Source organism: Scomber japonicus, chromosome 24 (assembly GCF_027409825.1).
Source record: "Scomber japonicus isolate fScoJap1 chromosome 24, fScoJap1.pri, whole genome shotgun sequence".
Lineage (NCBI taxonomy): Eukaryota > Metazoa > Chordata > Actinopteri > Scombriformes > Scombridae > Scomber > Scomber japonicus.
Genome location: NC_070601.1, coordinates 5379936 through 5401420, shown reverse-complemented (window position 1 = coordinate 5401420; position 21485 = coordinate 5379936). Strand labels below are relative to the sequence as shown.

Genomic DNA, 21485 nt, shown 5'->3' with positions numbered 1-21485 from the left:
CTCTGCTCTTCTTTAAAACAAGACTTCATCAATGGAACCGGAAGGGACTCCTCATCGGATCCTAATCTTTGCTCCTATAATACAAACTTTTTTTTTTTTTTTAATTTTTATAACACCTAAATCATTCATAATATTTCACATGGCTGCGCCCTTCAATCAAACCACTGACACTGACAAGAAGTCGATGCTTTTAACCACATAAACCTGACAAAATTCACCTCTAATTACACAGATTTATATTTTATACTTCCGCTTAAGCAAATACAAGTGACATCATAAAAAGTATATGTCTATTACACAGTTGCTTTAATATTAAGGTGTTGCTTTTACGCGCTCTTTTGGTTTACAGTTATTTAAAGATATGGGTGTGCATTTGCCTTTAAAAACACACACACTTTAATTCACTTTTAATTATATATATGTGTTGATTATGCTTGTTATTAAATATGTGGCTTTTTAAAAAAGGTTAAAGCAACATGAATGCAGAGTTTTAATAGAAGTCATTGAGATGCAGCTTCTGTTATAGCACATTTAGTTTTTACTTGCACTTCTGATGTTGATGTCATTTAAAGTGAGTGAAATGCCTGACCTGGTGGAAACACACAATACCCCCCCCCCCCCCCCCAACACACACACACACACACACACACACTTCTACCTCACTCTCCTCACCCTCCCATCCTCATACTGTATTTACTCCACGTGTCTAGCGCATGAATATGGATTATTCTAGGCTGTTCTCCGCAGGGAGCCTTCCTCTTCCACGTCCACACGGATTTATCTCTGCTGCAGAAAAGACGCCTAGAAAAAAAAACATCCTTCTGTCTGCTTATGACTGCTGACTTATGATCATTAGTATTATTACTGTGATTTTACAGTAAGTATGGTAGCTTATTTTCATTGCATTTGATCCCATAGCTTGGTTGTTTTCGCAGCATCATGTTGCGTAAACTCCATAAACAACCAACTGGCGCGAGGAAAAGTCAAATTTGACCTTTTATAAATATTTTTCTGGCTCTGTTTTTATTGTTATAAGTTATTTAAATAAAGAATAAACTGGAAGAAACAACAGAGGAATTATTATAGCTAATTTATTTAATTCTATGTTAATTTAGAGAATATATATTTATTGTTGTCATGACACCCAGCTGGCACATGTTGGAGTTAATGTATATATAAATTAATTACTGCTTAAATGACATGATTTTTTAAATTAGTATTAGTATTAGTATTCTAAGTATAGCAGTAGTAGTATAAGTAGTACTATTATGTCGTTTTAAGTGTTATATATAAATGTAAGAGGCACTTTTTCTCACTTTTTCTGACTATCTCTCCACATCAGAATATTGTAAAGAAAACTTAAAACAGCTTTTTATAAAATTCAAACCAGAATCTAAACAAAAGACAGAGATCATGTAAATATACTGTAGCTGATTAAGTTCGTTTTTGTGGCAGCAGTAACAGCAGGAAAAAAGAAGAAGAGGTGAGGAAAGAAGAAAGAACTGGAGGAACTTTTTTTTTTTTATATATATATATATAAATATGACGTGACTCTCGGGGGTTTCCTCTCTATAAATCGTGAAGGTCGTGTTTTTTTTTTGTGAGCAGGCAGGATGGATAGGTAGAGGAGGGGTGGGTGAATGGAGTCTGAAGGCAGCTCAGAGGTAATGTGCTTCAGCATCTCATCTGCCTGTCTGCATTTTCAAAAGCACATAAAGCCTGGGTGTAGTCTAATGTTTTTTTGGAGGGTGCCCCCCCCCCCCCTTTCTCTCTCTTCCTGTATTTCCTCTTTTTCCAAACGCAGATTTTACGCCACTAATGCAACCATATGAGTGATTTTATTAGATTGAATTAACTATTCAAATATATTTATAACTGACAAACATGACACTAGTCACATTTGACAATTATTGATATTTTTTTATATGTTTTGCTGCAAAATAATTAAATAATCAGCTTTAACAATAAATAGGCCCAAAAACTGGAAAAAATCCCATAATAATCCTATAATATTCTGATAGGTGATTACAGTTTGATGTATTCATAATAATCTAATAATATTGCATTGTAATAGTTTTAATTTACATTCCTATATTATTTCTTTTAAAGTTTATACTGACATTTATGGCACTTTTCTTACTTTATTAGACGTCAGAATAACATAATAATATATAAGAAGTGTCTCCATAAATGTATATTATTATTATTTGACTCTACACTGGAACTTTCAGAGTTTATATGATAGTTAACTTGCTTTTTTAATCTTTTAACATCATCCCACTACTCCTGGAGGTTTTCTATTAGCACCTAAAGGCGTTTTCTTTCTTTTTTTTCCATTTGCGCACACTATTGTAATAAGTTGTGCGTCCAAATAGAAGTTTTTTTTTTTTGTTTTTTTTTGGCCGAAGGAATAATCAGTGCTATAGGCCAGTCCCTTAGTGAGCAGTATTCACACCCGGACCATGCAGCCCACACACACACACACACATATATATACACACACATGCACGGATTGCAAAAGCAGGCTAAAAATGATCCAGGTAACGCAGAGCTATTTGTGCATGAACATTTTTTGCCAAAGCCTGTGTGCGGTTCAGTCCGGTCAGTAATTTGTCTCAGTCGTATTAAAATTCAACATTGAGAGAGAGAGAGAGAGAGAGAGAGAGTGTCTCTGAAGGGAAAACTTGCAGCAGTAATAAACAGGCCTACACCATTACACTCAGACTAGATTTATGTATTTAGTAACTAGATGTTTAATATGATCTACATTTGGATCATTTACAGCTTACAGAAAACTGTTGGTGCTCTTTTCTAATTAAATTCTCATGAAATAATATTTTTTTGTTATTTGTTTGTTTTAATGACAGGAAAAAAACGCCTTCAAAAATGGCTGAATTAGTTTATAAAAAAACACTTTCTTTATGTAGTTGTTCTCTAATAATTCATCCTACATTTACTCACATTAAATCTTTTAAAACACCAGCTAATTAATACATTTGTGAATATTTTTCCCCCCACGGTGAAACACTTATTATGCTTCTGATATAATCCACACATATATTCAGTAAACCCTCTCCACTGTTTGATGAAATGCACAGGAGGAAATCAGCCCTGTCCAGCTTCCCTGACCTTACAGCGCCACCCTGTGGCCGCCTGAGCTGACGCTGCTGTCATTATCTCCACTGCAATCAGCTGGCCTTCATCACAATTAGTCAAAAAAAGAAAGCTGATTTAAAAAAATGTGCAAGTATTGTGAGTCAGTTAAAGTCTCATGTGTTGAAGCTCTTTGGCTCTACATGAAAGAAAATAGGATTAAATATTATTTTATTTTAATTTAAAGTCTGTTTACTTTTATTTAAAGCTGCAGTGTATTTAATACCAACTTTATCTCTTTACACAGACAAGTTGCAGATACTTAATGTTGTGAATTCTCAGAGTATTATTTATAGTTTGCATTCAGCTCTTTATGTTAGTCTAATGACTTGAAAGAGGAGAATTAAAAGGGGAAATATCACACTGGCCTTTTGCTCTTCAGGAGTGTTGAGAATATCTCTTGGATGGCTGCTCAGTTAACATTTTTATAAGGTTGTCAGAGGCATAATTGTTTGTCTTGTATAATATATTCTATTTTTTAAGTCATATAAACTGAATTCTGCACTTTTTCTATGTCTGAAATACAATCTACTTATCTATCTGTGCAGGTGAAGAACAGATGTGGTGCTGTAGTGGAGGACGTGCAAATGTAAGTCAACTTTGTCTATATACACTTCAGTGAGCTTCTTTAATATTTTTCATGATCCACAAGCTTACACACACTATTTTTTGGAAGTTATACCCCCACCTGTAATGCTTCTCTGCAGAACTCAGCTGTGCAATTTTTTATTTTATTTTTTTAATGTTCCTTTTTGTCTAAAATTCACCCCGAGCGTGTTTCATTCAGTCTCACACAGTGGCTTATTTCAATCTTGACGGGTTAAACACGTTGCTGATGATCCCCATAAAAGACGGCAGGCCCCCTGCATTTATCGGTCGCCATGGGAACCAGGAAGCTAGTTAGTGATCTTTCACGTCTTTGCCTGTTGTGTACTCGTGTGACATGGGAGACAGCTTTTCAGGCAGGGCACACGTGGTGGAAAGCATTGTACAAGCATTTTGGAGGATTATTGTAAGTGGGGCGACCCATGGGTGCATATTTGACTTGTAGAAGACGAAATAATGTCATTTTATCTAGGTAAAGGTTGAAAAAACATAGTAGGGCATTGATTAAAAAATATCACTAGTGGTTTGTACAGTAACTCAATTTTTCATGCTGGGTTACTTGAATTTTGGCATTTTTCCCAACACTTTATAATAAAAGCCTTCTGTAAAGCAGCTTTTTTTGGGGTAAACGTGCATTTCTTTTTGAGGGAAACAATATTGCATGAATGAAAATACTCTTATACGTTATTGAGTGGATTATAATTTCCATCCTATTAATGCTAATAATATGAGTGGCATGTGTCCATGAATTAACTGAGAAAAGATTTGCCTCTGCGATTGCAAAAGCAGCCTGTGATGTGAAACTTTCTTGGTCCTTTCCCATAATCCCCCTCCTCAACCGAGACTTGAACCCGGCTCCACCCTGCGTCCAGCCGGGCCCGCGTCTCGCAGCGAGAGCTCAGCCGTTTCCTCGTGTCAAAAAGCTGGTCAGCATTTCAAAGGACTGGGAGCGTTTCGTGAAGACTGACGCCCACAGCCGCCGACTGTCCGTTGCCAACAATCGCTGTTGATGTTGGCTCATGGAACCGCCGAACAGAGAGAGAGGGGATTCAGAAGTTGCCAAGTAATGACTTGCTAACCTCAACAAAAAAAAAGTAGAAAAGAAGAAGTGGCTCTCCAAGGACGTGCCAGGACTTTCTGGTTTTTGAGCATCACATGGAGGATGACTTCTTCTTCTTACTTAAACAGATACATTCTGAGGCAGATGTTTTGGCCTTGAGATAAAGCTTTGGGGACGCTTTTGGCTTTTTAACATTGTGTTGTTGAGTTCAGTTTGATATCAGGGTAAAGAATAGTGGAGTTATGACGTCACCTGACCTGAAATCAATTAAATATCAGAACTTGTTTTGGCTTTGTGAGGCAATTGATTGAGACAAATCCTTCCTGAGTCACATTACAGTGAAGAGTGTGTTGTTACAAGCATATATATGCATATGAATGTATGTTAATGTGTCTGTCTCAATGAGTGCCTGCTTCTTTTTCTGTGTGTGTGTGTGTGTGTGTGTGTGTGTGTGTGTGTGTGTGTGTGTGTGTGTGTGTGTGTGTGTGTCTGTCCTATCTCTCAGCGAGCGTCCCGGGTGGTGACGGATCTCAGCGGCAGACGGATCGATGGTCAGGGACAGAGACAGGGGTCGGTCGGTCCTCAGGGGTCCGTCGATGACATCTCCTGCTGCAGCTCGCCGGCCGGCCGCCAGCTCAGGTCAGCCATCCCAGCAGGCCGTTGGCTCTGGCAGCAGTTACCAAGGTGACAGCATGTCAGCGCAGCCCCGCAGCGCCGCTGAGGGCGGGAGGGTGGGGCGGAGGGGAGCGAGCAGGGAGCCCGATGCATCACCAGCTCTGATGGGTTTGTCAATACTGCTTAGATCCAGGGGGAGCTGGGCCCGCCGTGACACACACCGGGCCCCTCCAGAGAGCCAGCATCAGCACACACACACAAAAATACACACACACACACACACTCTCACAACATATGCATTTTGGCTTTAAACACACACACATACAAATGTTGTGTTGCAGCCACATCTATATGGTGTTTGAGCACACTTGTTTTTGCCAATTAGGAAGACATTGCATTGACTTACACTGATTCCCTGGAGTCTTAACCTAACCTTATCCATAACCATTAGACGCCTAAACCCAACACTTACCTTATTTAATAGTCTACCTTATGGGGACCAGCCTAGCAGGACAGTCTCCATAATCTGACTGCATGAAGAGCTTTTGTTCCTATAGTTAATACAGTTAATACAGTACTTCTACAAACACATTCACACAGGCATGCTTCAAGTGTAACATATGTCTTTTGACTTAGAAACACACATGCACATCCACATCCACAAATATGGCAGGATAAGCACAAATGTCGTTGTCTTATTTACACATGAATATACTCACATTTTAAAATGAAACTGCATGCATCATCAAGTAAAAAAGGATATGCACACACATTTTTTTTGTCATTGCATTCATGTACATCATTTTCCCGTGAGATACTCATCTTAACTATAATCGCTACATGCCTAACCCCACCCTAACCCTCAAAGTAACCTAAAACTCAAAGATTTAGTAGTTTACCTTGTGGAAACTCTCTTTTTCTCCCTAAATGAGCAATGAGTCCCCATTATGTGACTTTGTGTGCACAGATTTATCTCCATGGCAATATAAATAAACCTGCAGACACACACATACTGTATATTACACGCACATAAACATTCATCAAGGCATACTGTAAGTGCAACACACGTATCTTAGAAGGCATGTATTGGGTTTTGATCTTATTTACACAACATAATCACATCTGGAAAGTAAAATACAATAAAGGCAATTGTGACCAGATACACACACGAACACACTTAAGCACACAAATGTGTTTTTTGTCATTTAGGAGGACATTGCGTTCACTCACAATGACTCCCTGGAGACTTATTCCAACCTTAACCATAACCACTACATGCCTTTCCTTCCCTAACCAATAGCCGTAACCAAAGAAACCAAGACTGTTTCCCAACTCAATGCTGCATACTAATTATAATCCAGTTAGGAGTTTATTACATGTTCACACCGAAAATTACTGAAAAACTACACTTAAAAAGAGCTTGATTTCAGAGGTGTGGTGATGTGCACCATTGTATCACAAAACAACCCTCAGAGTAAATGGAGATGGGACTCACAGCTGCAAAAAATTAAAATAAATTACAAGTGATGGGAAAAAAACATTCAGAAAACAATAAATAACCTTAATTATTTTTTAAAAAAAGTTTCTCTTTTATTTGTGGTGTTTCATTGGCAGTGACAACCTAATGTCGCAGTTTTATTGCTCTCAGATGGTCCATGCATTGCACTCAAAAACTATGTTAAAGTATGTTTATTTCTTGCATACTAGCAGCAAAAACTACACACAATATATAACATATACAGTTAGCTTGTGGGGAGCTGAGTTTGGTCCCCACAATGTCTTTAAAACAAGTACACCTGCAAAAACCAGCATGCATAAGCAAACAAACACACGTGTACATGCACAAAAAAAGCTGCACTGTGTGTGGATTTTGGCTATGAACACACTTAAACCCACACCGCAGGACACACACACACAAATATTTTGTTGTGGTCTTGTTTTCACATCAACATCCAGGCATAAAAACACATAAATTACTGGAAAAAAAAGAAAAGGAAAAACGTGTGCATGCTCACACGCGCGCAGCCGTACACTCCTGACAGACTGATTGTTTGAGGAGACTGCATGGATGCGTGGATTAAGCCGTCGGCGCAGGAGTGAGGAGGAGCGAGCCGGCAGATAAAAAGAAAAAAAAAGAAAAAGAAATGACTGTACTGTGTGCAGCAGGACCAGAGAGAGGAAAAAAAAAAGAAAGAGAGAGCGAGGTGAAGGAAGAGAGAGCACGCTTGGGCCGTCTCACTCTGTATCTCATTAACCAAAGCGAGAGGGGGATTGGAAAAGCAGCATCAGCCACGTTTGGCTCAGAAGGACTTGCAGTGTAACCATTTCCAGGCCGTGGATTTAATAGATTACTAATGATCGGCCACAGGTATTTTCAAGTTAGACATTAGAGACGTATGCCCAAAATGAGATCATTTGCTAATCCGTGCATTTTCACCTGTGTGTGTGTCTCTTGAAACACTTTGATGTGTGAATAAGAGCAGGGTATACATGTTTGGATTCAAAGTAGTTAGTGTTGTGACTGTGTGTGTGAGGATGGGAGGGTTTACAGGTAATCTGGTGCTGCTATCTCGGTGTGGTGAGGTGTTGTAATACACACACACACAGGAGAAGAAGGTATGAGGATATATGGAGCGCTCATGATTCCTCGTAGGCTCTATATCCAATCTGACCAATCCTCTTAGCAAGAGAGAGTTGAGCTCTGCCCTCCCGGAGAAGTCTCTTTTTCATTTAACCTATTATGTCAATGTTTAATGCTTAAAGAGGGAGAGCAGAGAGGTAAAAAATATTATGACTGTAGTCTTGGCAGAGCTGTTTTGCAACTAATACCAGAGTGCCAAACTACAACTGTCAATTTCTCACAGTTGTTTTGAAACTACGGCGACGTCGGCATCTGCTCCGATCTCCCCTCCTGCTAAATGTGAGCTTTATGGCAAAGTGAATTGGCCTGCTTCTGATTTAAACTATTTGCATGTGCCGTGCCTTAATGCTCATCTCTGCTGCGGTAGAACACGACTTGCACATTAGCAAACACAGAGGTTGCTTGCACTCAAACACGGGCGCCATTCGAATGGCTTCCGCTGCCATTTAAAAGCTTTGCTCGCTGAAATAAAAGTAATTAATTGGTGTTATACACCAAGGACATAATTATCTTTTCCAGTAACTGGCACATATTTAATTATCAGTAATTGTTCCCCAAGCCTTGTTCAAAAGTGTTGCGCGCCAGACAGTTCTGATATATTATACACTAATCCTGCACTTGATACTCAGTCAATTAGGAAATGTGTGTCAAAGAGCAATCATGTAAACAGCATTGTGGAACACACACATCCTTCTGAGACATGACGCCTATGTGGGCCTTCGTCGGCCTCTCTCACTCTCACACACACACACACACACCCACAAACACACACACACATCTGTCTCACTGCTCTGCACTTTGTTTTCCTCCTCAGGGTACAAATTCCTACCTATCCCATTCCTTCCCAAGGTGTTAATGCCTGCCAGATTGGAGGAAAGTAATTTGAGATCATTTCGCAACAAAGGCCACAGATACTGATTAACACTGGGGCTACTTTCTGGCCAAGTGGCGTGGTCCCATTTAAAAAGCGTCAGGAGCTAAATTTACTCCCCTGTGCCTTGGGGTGTGTTGGGCCAGAGGCTGCAGTGGGGCCCTTGAACATGAGAACAGGGTTTAATAAGTAAACAGGAGAGGCAGAGAACAGTGCTTCTGATCAGGGCTTATTTGCCCAGCCGAGGCCCTGGTACGCGCTACTAGCTGATTAGCCCTGCCGATTGTACCTTGTAATTGCAGTGCCTTGACCCCCTCTAGGCAAATATTAGATTTTAGTGGTTTAACCTTTCCAGTCGTCAGAGCGGGTAAATTGCCCAACCAGATGTTAAGGAGCCCAGCGGTAGTCCGCAGCCCTTCTGATCAGCAGGGAAAAAAGCTTGCAGATTGAACCTTTTCTTTTTAATATTGTCTCAATTTCCTCTGGCCTTTCAAGCTGATTTTTCGCAGCGGTTTCCTTCCCCGAGATATGGTCATACTCCGATCCTTATCCCCCCTCTTCTGATGTCAGGTTACAAGCGAGACATTATTTAAAATCAGTCCAGTCACAGTCATTAGCGGGTGGACAAATGATCAATGAAAAGATCAATGGTAGATATTAACCTAGCAATCAGTCCTTCAGTTCAATCACACCAGCAATTTGTCAGCTGGCGAGGTGCAACACATCCACTTTAACAGGTCTTTGCCTAAATGTTATGGGAGAAAAATTGTTACTGATTTACATATAAAGACTTCAGCGTGTTAAGTTACTCAATACTCTTAAAATTGGCCAAATGTCTCAATTTAGAAGAATACAGTAACTCTTCCTGTGCTAAAATTATCACATTTAAACCAAAATAGTTTGATTCCGACTGACAGGACTTAGGGTTAGCAACCATTTCTAACATGAATTCCTGTTTCCCTCGAGTCGCCCAATGCGGCACATGAGGAAGATTATCTGGTAAGGAAGAGAACAACAAACTGCAGACAAAGCTAACGGGAAGTGGATGTCATCAAACCGCCTCGCATTCCAGCTCCGAGCAGAACGCGGAGGTCAAACGAGCGGCAATTATACAATCCCGTTGCTTGGATAAAAAGCATTATTTTCCGCCAAATCCCTGTCTGTAATAAGGCAGTGATTGATGTGCGACTGCATGAGAGAGAGAGAGAGAAAAGAGAAAGAGAGCTCCAAGCGTCCGTCCAGATGAAATGGAAACAATATGAAAACATTCTCTGAAGGATGGAATTTCCCCACCGACTTTTTAGATCCCGCCCGGCATTTAAAAAATTCACCCAGATATGTAAATCTCCCGCAAACCGCAAGCCCCCGAACAGCTGTGCCTGGTTTCGATCATTCCTTGCAAACCTGTAGGTGTCGGAGCAGCCAAAACAGAAATTCGAGGAAGTCACAGACACCACTGGTCAAATGAAGATAAACCGTATTCCCTGCTTTACATTAGAACCTTTTGATTTATAATCTTATATGCCGTATAACTTCTGGACGTGATTACAAATAGCAAAGGGTATGTATATATGTGCGTCTTTGTGCCCGTTCCCATGACTGGTTTCGGGGTGTTTATGTTTTCACACATGCCTGTTTGAGTCTGTGGGCCTTTAGGGAACCCCCGCCACCTGGGGAGCGCACTTTTCCGCAGACTGAGACCATTATGGGAAACACTTCGGGTCAGGACAGGACGGGGATGAGGATGGTGGAGGAAGGGGGGGGGGGGCACGGAAGTTTTTCTTGGGACATTCCCAGCCGTTTCCAGAGATCTCAAGTTTCTCCCCGTCCAGTCTCAGATCCAGATCCTCTTCCTCTCCGACGGGCCGGGGCAGGGCTGGCAGCTGCGTCTCCGAGCCCCAGTTCACCCTTCATGTAATAGTTTCCTTCCTCCCCAAAGTCTCTCACCTGAAAAAAAAAAAAAAAAAAGGAGTCGGATGGAAGAAAAGGGGAGTCTGGAAGAAAATAGTCATCTTTTCATCCCAGAGATGGACTGTAACCCTTCAGCTGGAGAGGAAACCCAATACCGCTTCCAGCTCGCTGTCTGAGAGGACTGAAAGGAGAGGGCAAAGGGAAAGGGGGGTAACCAAAGTGGTTCCATGTGAGAGATGGAAGTAAAGTCTGGGAAAGACAGGGATCAACACCCTGAGAACCCTTATGTCCCCCCTCCTCACTTCAACCACCTTACAGAGAGCCATCCTCCGGTCTTGACACAGTGAAACGAGCTTGATCACCTCTGAGTATAACCCTAGAAGATCCCTTAGATCCTGAGTAATAACCGGGCAATGCTGTCTTCCTGTTGATTTTAAATGCATCCACAAGTTTATCCACTTTTAAATCTGTAAAAACTCTTTCAGTCTCAAGTCTGAAGCTGCTCAAGAAGCCTTTAAAGTATCCAGAGAGACGACAAACAGGCAAAGACTTTGTGATACGATCAGAAGCTCCAGAACAACTACTAAACCCTTGTTATGTCAACCACTGTTCCCAAGGTCAAGATGGATTGTTCAGTTTTAATGACCAAGTCAACACGGATAAGATGTGCTTTAAGTGCTTGGGCAGGGGGGGGGGGGGGGAGTGGAAATTTGAACATCTGCAATCCTGACAACAGGTCAAACTCCAGCTGTGCGATGCAGTCGAAAGCTCGAGAACAGCCACTAAATAAACCTGTCCCTTTCATCAATTCATTTTCACTACTGTACTTTTATTCTCTTTATTAAAATCAAAATAATTAATTACTTCAGCTGCATATGTATTACATTTTGCTTCATTTCATTCTTCTTAAACATATTATTACAGTCTGACTCCAAATCTATTCTAATTAGCGGATTTCAATCTTTTTTTTTCTCTTCTACTGTGCACTGCTCTACTTTATTCCAGTCTGTTCTTCTCCTTCTTCTTCTTCTGCCCAGTTGTATTAAAATTTCATCTGCCCTGCTCTATTCTGCTCTACTTTCCTTTCTGCACTGTACTCTTCTGTTCTGCACTGTCTTTACAAGACTCTACACTGCACTTTATATTATTTTAATATTTTGTTTCACTATGCAGTATATTTATGTCTCCTCTGTAGCATCAGTGTACAATGTGCTATGTTTTCTCTCTTTTTATTCTATTTTATTGTAATCCAGCACTCTTTTTATTCTATTCCAGACTGTCCACTTCTATTAAATGCAGTCACAGTCAGCTATTTCCTATTCTACCTGGCTGTTTGTCCTGTTGAAATCCTCTAAAAGTGTCTCCTGAACCTGATGGTGCAACAGAAGCAACAACAACAGCATTGGCTCTGGTGTGTTCAGGTAGCTTTTCTCCCCTGTGGAGTCACTCTGAGAAAGAGGCCTAATATCTGCAGACATCTATGGCCACCGCCCAATCTGTTGCACGCTCCATTCATTTCACGCACTGCCAGAAGTGCTTTGTAATTATCCTGATATTGATGAAGGCTGATTCCAGCAGGTAATCGCTGGCAGTTCAGCTGTTTTTACGCATCTCAGCAAAATGTCTCTATCCATTACCAGTGGCAAATTAATTTCCACTCAATGACCATACTTGTTGGTAATCTACGGATTCAGTGTGTGTGTGTGTGTGTGTGTGTGTGTGTGTCCATCCGTGTATGTGTGTGTGTGTGAAGTGGGGGATGAATAATCTCTGACGGAGCTCTGAACCATAGCATATAACTTGGTTTACCTCACACAAGGTTCAGTGTGGGTGTTAAGCTTGATACTACACAGTGGAGCATAACGCACTGATACACATGTTCCAGTATTACTGTTTATGTTATTTTATTAAAGAAGTAGTAGTGATGGCAGCAGTTTACATAGCTGTAAGGGTGGAAGTCGTAATACTATTACAGTAAACATAGCAGTTCAGTTCAGCAGTAACATCAGTGATAGGAAATAACACTTCATTCCAAGACAGGATAGGAATGAGAATGGAAATAGGGAATAAAAATGAAATAGGAATACAGAATGCATTGGTATAGGAAAAAGAATAGAAACTGGAATAGGACTGGGAGTTAAAATAGACATGGGATTGTGTGTAGAAATAGGAATGGGAATAACCCTAGAAATGGGAATAGGATTGGAAAAGAAATGGAAATTGAAATAGACAGAAAGAGGAATATGAATTGGAATGAGAATGAGATTAGAAATGAGAACAGGAAAAGAAATAGGACTGGGAATACAAATGAGAATAGGAGTAAGAATGGGATTAGGACTAGGGATTTAAGAAATGGGAATATATAGAGAAATATGAATTGATTGAGGAATAGGAAAAATAAAAAAGTTGATAAAATATGATATGGAATGGTTACAGGAATAGAAACTGGAAAAGAAAACTGGATTGAAAACTTGAATATGAATCAAAATGAGGATTAGGAATGAAAATAGAAACGAGAAAATATATTGGAACAGAAGTCGAAAATTTATATATTTTGGAATGAGAGTGAAAATTGAAAATGGAAATGGAGATTAAAATAGGGGAAAAGAATAGACATGGACATGTATTAAATATTGTTTCTTTCTCTGATCCAGCTGATGCTGATAATTTGTGTTTACTGAGATTATCATGGACACGGCAGCTGACTTCTTAGTTCAGAGCACCTCTGAACTTTCTGCTCTTCCCACATCCAGGCTGAGACCTCCATGTCAGTTCCCTTTCTCTTTAGTTCACATGCACCGGTTTTCATAAAATCAGAGGAATATAAATACTGGATGGCATGAAGCAGTTTCTTTTGCTCTTCGGGCTAGAATCCAATTCTACTTTTGTTTGTGAATATTGATTTCAGAAGTTTCAATTCACTTGTAACAATGAACGATGCACACAATCAACATGTGCATCCTAAAAAATACACACAGTTAAGTATATTAAAGATGTGTCTGCAAAGTGATTCGTGGTATAAATGACCACTTATACTTTAATACGCTGTTTCTTGTATTGTGGTGTATTGGAGATCTCTTCCACCACAGCACTAAGGGTAAATAAATATGCTTTAAAGGAGTAAATGAGCTTGAGCAAAGTGGCCCTTTGAGTCCCCATGTTTGTGGAGGAACTATAATGGATTCTTTAGAGCCGTGAACGGTTTATAGGCATGACAGCCATGTTTCGGCACGATGGGCTTATCCCTACGCAAGGCGCTAAGGATATTAGGGAATCAGCGTAAAGCAGCATGGAAATGATGACTGGAGCAAAGCCTCAGCTCGCTGGTATTATAAGCCCTCAATTCTCCAGCACTCCATCCTTGGGAACGAGGGGGAAGGAGCAGACTTGGCACAGCTCCACGGTGTGATATCCTCCATTATTTCTTGCTCCATCGCTGTTTTAGCCATACAATTAAAAGGATGTCACTCAATCTGGGGATGGGGCAAATTGAGAGGAGGTCACCGTCACCTTTTGTGATGTTTCCTTTTCAAGATGTTGCTGGAATCCCTGTCCTCCATATGGAGATCTGTTGGAATAGTTGGATGGAAGCCAACTCTCTATTGCCTGGCACTGAGTTGTCGCCTCGTACAAAGCACTGATGGCACATGCCAACCATGAAAACAGATGCCCATAAGGTTCCCTAAATTAAATCCTTTTACTTCCACGTCATAGCACTGTTTTCAGTGTAAATTCTCCATTTTCACAGCAAATGTCAATGTTTGGTTCTCATTAACGACATATTGTCTCATTAACTAAGAGTGACTTGTGAAATAGATAAATTGTCTAATTTGCTGTCATCCCACTGTGAAGTCACGGTATGTTTCAAGGTTTACCGAAGTCCACAGTGAGCTCACCAAATGAATATCTCCACCCAATCCACCCACGGTGGCTCGGCTGTCAGAGACGGGACACGGCAGAAGGATGATTAATGTCCCACCTCTCACCCCCCACTGTGAATTAGAGACCATGGGTCGAAACTATTTTTCTTGGTGAGCAGGAGCACGCTTGTGGCTAAAAAACGGGGCAAACACTGTTTATCATCTGCCTGACGACAGCCCTCCTCGAGGCAAATTAACCACACGGCCGTATCGACTGGCACGGGCCGGGAGTCAGTGCCCCTTCACTTTGATTAATCTCCCTGTGTTCCTGTTCCAACTCTATCAAAGTAATCTAAGTGAAGACACACAGCATTGATCTGTAAACACAGCATACTACTGTACAGCAAACACACAGACACACACACACACACACACACACACAATTAGCTTCTTCTCATATGATTAACCAACGGAGGCTTCTTTGCACTTTTATCAGAGAAAGAACTGGCATTTAAAGGTGAAAAATGTGCTAATCTTAAATGTGGGATTTGGTCACTGAAAGGTTGTGTGTGTTAATATTCAATATTAACTTAAGAGTTGTTTGTATAAGAAAATAATCATATTTGTGTTTCGACTGGATTGTCAGTTTTCCGTAGATGGCAACCATTTTTAACTTTAAAGATCATGTCTTAAGAAAAATATAAAATGTTCTCCTTTAATTTATAATTTGCTGAACAAAAGCTGTTTGTCACTTCCCTAAAAAGTTCATTTTCAGTGTTTGTGCACTGGAGGCTTAAAGTTTCCTCATCACATTTGTACAAGTTAGATACTGGACTGAGATTGGCTCCTTAGTAGTGGTGATGTGACAAATCCTGCTCATAGATACATGCCTTGTAAACTTTTTATAAGCACCAAAAAAAAGTTTCCTTTTGTAGATGATTGTGACAAAAGTCTTCCAGTATCTAGTGTCAGTCTCATAAGTTTCATAACTGACACCTTTTCATATCAGATATCTCACAAGACCTCAGTTTTCATAAGTTTAAGCCCTTTTCACACACACATTACCCAGAGAAGCTGCATGTGTGAATGCAAATGTCCGAATCAGTTGTACCAAATGTTAAATGGACTTAATTTTACAATGAAACAGACTAAAAGATTTATTTTTATTTAAGGTCAGTCCCATTGAGATTACAAGATGTCTTTTCAAGTGAGCCCTAGCCAAGATCACAGCAATACAGTATTTCAAACAGACATAAAAAAACACATAAAAGAAAAAGAATTGTAATGTGTTTTTGAGGCATGATAGTGTTTTTGACATTAGATCCTCATTAGGAAATATTTGAATTCTGCAGGAATGTAGTATCTGGTAAAATATGTGATCTGGTGATCCTGCCCCCTGCAAAGCCAAAACACATGTATGCATGACTTTTTATATCATTACTTTTGACTTATGCAGACAAAGAAATACATTGCAAAGTCATCTTCACATCTAGGGCCCTCTAAATTTACACAGTAGCCGGTGAAAACCCTGCATAAACATGAAGCTTAAATGTTTCCTCACCTTGTGTAAGCATTAACTCAAGTTAGAAGAAGCATGATGTCACTGTTATGTATCTCAAACTAGCCGGACACGTACATGTGCAGCTGAGCAAGGCATTAAACCACCTGCTGCACAGTATCGATAAGACAGAGCATGTGTTGCAAAGGGCCGTACATTCCATCCCCATCTATAAAGTTTGGCTAAGGTGGCAGCTTGTGTGCTCAAAATGTTGTGTTAATCCATCACCGCACTGCCCGGCACCGACTGCACCACATATGCAAAACAATCTGTTTTATGTGTAGCCGTGCCAACGTGTTTGGCAGACGGTGACTGAGCGTTTTTTATTGTGTTATTTCTGATAACTCATGTGGATCCGCTGCTTTAAATCCTGTGGCGTGACATTAACAGTACAGTATCCTTCCTTCTGTCAGTGATTTTTACATGGAAGACAGATGGTGCTCACATACAGTTTGCATTAAGCTGCATGGGCAGGGCATCGGAGTCTCACGAGGTCAACATTAACAGATCTCTGGGGTCAGAGTGGTTTCCTATATTGTTGTGTCTGTGTTTAGTAGATGCCTGAATGATGAAAAGAAAAAGAACAAAAAAGTCAAACAGTTAAAAGATGTGCAAATGTGGAAATTATCATTGAACCTCAAAAAAAAAAAAAAAGAAGTCCTAAACTAAGCCAGTTAATTTGTTTTTTTCTCCTGAATTATTCAACATCACTTTCACCACACTGAGAGAGATTTACTGCAAAATATCTGATGGTGAAATAGTAAAAGTGACAGGAATATTTAGTCACATTTGAACTTTAGGACAAAGACATATTTGGATTTAGGATTCAACTTGAAGGCTGGTATTGATTTACAACCTCTTCCCCCTCCATAAAAAAAAAAAAAAGAAAAAAAGAAAAAGACTTGAGGAATGGTTTTCGTGTGCTGGATCGCTGCAGATTTTGCTTCTAGCTGCACCATGTGGCCAGCATGTTTTGCATTTCCACGGGCAACACGAGTTTTCAATGAGCGGTGACACGGTGAAGTGGACTGATGTCTAAGAGATAAAACAGCAGTGTAATTGAAGTGGCCTATGTAACTCACTATACTCGATTGTTTTAAAATGCTCCGTCCTGACTGGAATTTACACATATTTTATTTGCCTCATTTGTCATTTTAGGCAGATTGCGTAGTGTTGTGGTCTGTTGTGATGTGGCTTCTATTATCCTGTTCTTTTTTCTTTCTTTTTTGTTGCTTTTTCTGTCTGTGTGTTGGGGGCTTTTGTCTGGCTTTAAGAGCTGTTTTTATAAATCTTTGTATTTATTTATTAATTTGCATTTTAATGATTGTTTTATCTTAATATTTTACCACAAATTTCATCAGTCACGTCTCTGAGTTGCCTCTATTTGAGTGCAGTGAATAATTTAAACAGAAACTTAACCTTGTCGGCTGTTTTTTTCCGAGAAATATCCTTCTTAACCATGCTACCCTCATTTCAAACTGCATGCCAGGTGCACCTGAATTTTAAATGATGTCCAGCATGCACTGATATCCATCTACAGTGTAACAGGCAGCAGCTGTTAATACAAAATACCTGCTTATAGCAACCCAGGGTTCCTCTGATATTTCATTATCTACTCAATTATCTGTTCTAGTAAAGAACACCTGAAGTTGAAGCTTTTTAAGGAGCACTTGAATGCGACATTTGTGCTGCTTTTCTAAAATTTGCCTTAAAAATAATTTATTTTATAATGAAAATGGGGGGGGGGGGGGGGGAATGCCATAAATTATACAATAAACTTTCATTAGCCTGTAGATTTGTAGATTTTGCAGATGACAGTAAGATTAAACCACAGTTTGGCACCACCTTTATTAACCAAAACATATAAAAACAAAAAATTGAAAAACTGTTTTTAATTTTATGGGTATACTTGCAAAATAGTGGTTTTAAATTTTCATGTTTTCTTTTTTTCTTAATTTTTATTATAACAGACAAGTTAAAAACAAGTAACATATAAACAATTATGCAGACCAAATATTTGCCTTGAAAAAGTAATTTATTTTAGAATGAAAATAGAAAAAAAGTGTACATAGCAAAATATTATACTATAAACTTTCATTAACCTATAGGGTTGTAGATTTTACACATGACACCAGACAATACTATGAAACACCATTTATTACTTAAATGGTGCATTTAAGTTAAAATATACTAGCTTTATTTACATAAAACATCATAAGCTTTCCTTGTTTGATTTAATTTGATTTGAGTTTATGTTATTATTATTATGTTATTATGTTACTTTATTTTATTTTTATTTTATGGGTATACTTGCAAAACAATAGATATTTTTCACATCATTGTAAACAGTCAAGTTAAAAACAACAGTAACGTATAAATAATTAAATATGACATATTAAGATAAAACAAAAACATATAAATCTATATTTTTAATAATAATTGTTCGACATGTGACTCTGACGTAAAACAACTTCCGTCGATGACATTTCCGCTGTCAGCAAAGATGGCGGCGCCTGGTGTACGCACCGTGGGCAGAGTGAGCACCTTTCTGGGAAAATGTGGGAATTGCAGCTCGAATATCAACACAGTCACGTCGCAGCTGAGCCGACAGGTAAAGTGTGATTTTTGTGTCTTAAAAACTAATTATTTTAGTGCTTTAAATAAACATAAATGAGCTGAAACACTGACGTCCTTGAGTTATAGCATCCTAACGAGCAGCACCTTGAGCCGAAACTAGCATCACAAAAACATGAATTTAAAGATTGTCAACGTATAATTTAGTTATATGGTGGTGTGGTCGATATCATAATAATTTAACATGAATGACTATACTCCTAACTACAATTCGGCTCCTTATATAAACATGTTTGTCCTCCTCCAGGTGCTGAGCAGGCGGATATGTGTGAGCTCTGCCCTGCACAGGAAGAACCTGGCGGCTGCAGGACCAGAGAAGTTCTCGGTGGAGTACATCCAGAAACAGGTGGAGGAGTACAACATCGGGAAACGACACCTGGCCAACATGATGGGAGAAGACCCCGAAAACTTCACTCAGGAGGACATAGATGTAAGTAGAGGTGGAAGAAGGGTTCAGATCATTTAAAAGACCAATGTAGCAAAAATATCAATGTCATATACTTCAATACAAGTAAAATACCTGCATGAAGTATTATGAGCTAGATGTAGTTAAAGTATTACAGTAAAAGTACTGCAGTATTATGAGCTTGATGTAGTATGCAGTATTACAGTAAAAGTACTGCAGTATTATGAGTAATGTAGTTAAAGTACTGCTGTATTATGAGCTTGATGTAGTATGCAGTATTACAGTCAAAGTACTGCAGTATTATGAGTAATGTAGTTAAAGTACTGCAGTATTATGAGCTTGATGTAGTATGCAGTATTACAGTCAAAGTACTGCAGTATTATGAGCTCGATGTAGTATGCAGTATTACAGTCAAAGTACTGCAGTATTATGAGTGATGTAGTATGCAGTATTACAGTAAAAGTAGTGCAGTATTATGAGTGTTGTAGTATGCAGTATTACAGTAAAAGTACAGCAGTATTATGAGTGATGTAATATGCAGTATTACAGTCAAAGTACTGCAGTATTATGAGTGATGTAGTATGCAGCATTACAGTAAAAGTACTGCAGTATTATGAGTAATGTAGTATGCAGTATTACATTAATAGTACTGCAGTATTATGAGTGATGTAGTATGCAGTATTACAGTAAAAGTACAGCAGTATTATGAGTGTAGTATTCAGCATTACAGTAAAAGTACTGCAGTATTATGAGTGATGTAGTATGCAGTATTACATTAATAGTACTGCAGTATTATGAGTGATGTAGTATGCAGTATTATGAATGATGTAGTATGCAGTATTACAGTAAAAGTACTGCAGTATTATGAATGATGTAGTATGCACCATTACAGTAAAAGTACTGCAGTATTATGAGTGTAGTATTCAGCATTACAGTAAAAGTACTGCAGTATTATGAGTGATGTAGTATGCAGTATTACATTAATAGTACTGCAGTATTATGAGTGATGTAATATGCAGTATTATGAATGATGTAGTATGCAGTATTACAGTAAAAGTACTGCAGTATTATGATTGATGTAGTATGCAGTATTACATTAATAGTACTGCAGTATTATGATTGATGTAGTATGCAGTATTACATTAATAGTACTGCAGTATTATGAGTGATGTAGTATGCAGTATTACATTAATAGTACTGCAGTATTATGAGTGATGTAGTTTGCACCATTACAGTAAAAGTACTGCAGTATTATGAGTGTAGTATTCAGCATTACAGTAAAAGTACTGCAGTAGGCCTATTATGAGAGTTGTAGTATGCACCATTACAGTAAAAGTACTGCAGTATTATGAGTGTAGTATTCAGCATTACAGTAAAAGTACTGCAGTATTATGAGTGATGTAGTATGCAGTATTACATTAATAGTACTGCAGTATTATGAGTGATGTAGTATGCAGTATTATGAATGATGTAGTATGCAGTATTACAGTAAAAGTACTGCAGTATTATGATTGATGTAGTATGCAGTATTACATTAATAGTACTGCAGTATTATGAGTGATGTAGTATGCAGTATTACATTAATAGTACTGCAGTATTATGAGTGATGTAGTATGCAGTATTATGAATGATGTAGTATGCAGTATTACAGTAAAAGTACTGCAGTATTATGATTGATGTAGTATGCAGTATTACATTAATAGTACTGCAGTATTATGAGTGATGTAGTATGCAGTATTACAGTAAAAGTACTGCAGTATTATGAGTGTAGTATTCAGCATTACAGTAAAAGTACTGCAGTATTATGAGTGATGTAGTATGCAGTATTACATTAATAGTACTGCAGTATTATGAGTGATATAGTTTGCAGTATTACAGTAAAAGTACTGCAGTATTATGAGTGTTGTAGTATGCCCATTACAGTAAAAGTACTGCAGTATTATGAGTGATGTAGTATGCCCATTACAGTAAAAGTACTGCAGTATTATGAGAGTTGTAGTATGCCCATTACAATAAAAGTACTGCAGTATTATGAGAGTTGTAGTATTCAGTATTACAGTAAAAGTACTGCAGTATTATGAGTGATGTAGTATGCAGCATTACAGTAAAAGTACTGCAGTATTATGAGAGTTGTAGTATGCAGCATTACAGTAAAAGTACTGCAGTATTA

The 21485-nt window shown here is 38.8% G+C and overlaps 1 protein-coding gene across 1 annotated transcript in view; it reads left to right on the top strand.

The window, feature by feature from the left end:
* The first annotated feature begins 5367 nt into the window (after window positions 1-5367).
* mrps9 (mitochondrial ribosomal protein S9) overlaps window positions 5368-21485 on the top strand; it is a 29244-nt gene continuing 13126 nt past the window's right edge. The window contains exons 1-6 of the mRNA XM_053314262.1: window positions 5368-5602; window positions 10603-10667; window positions 10779-10860; window positions 11343-11474; window positions 18744-18886; window positions 19157-19339. Coding sequence (XP_053170237.1) covers window positions 5368-5602; window positions 10603-10667; window positions 10779-10860; window positions 11343-11474; window positions 18744-18886; window positions 19157-19339 — 840 coding nt within the window. The remainder of the gene's footprint in view (window positions 5603-10602; window positions 10668-10778; window positions 10861-11342; window positions 11475-18743; window positions 18887-19156; window positions 19340-21485) is intronic.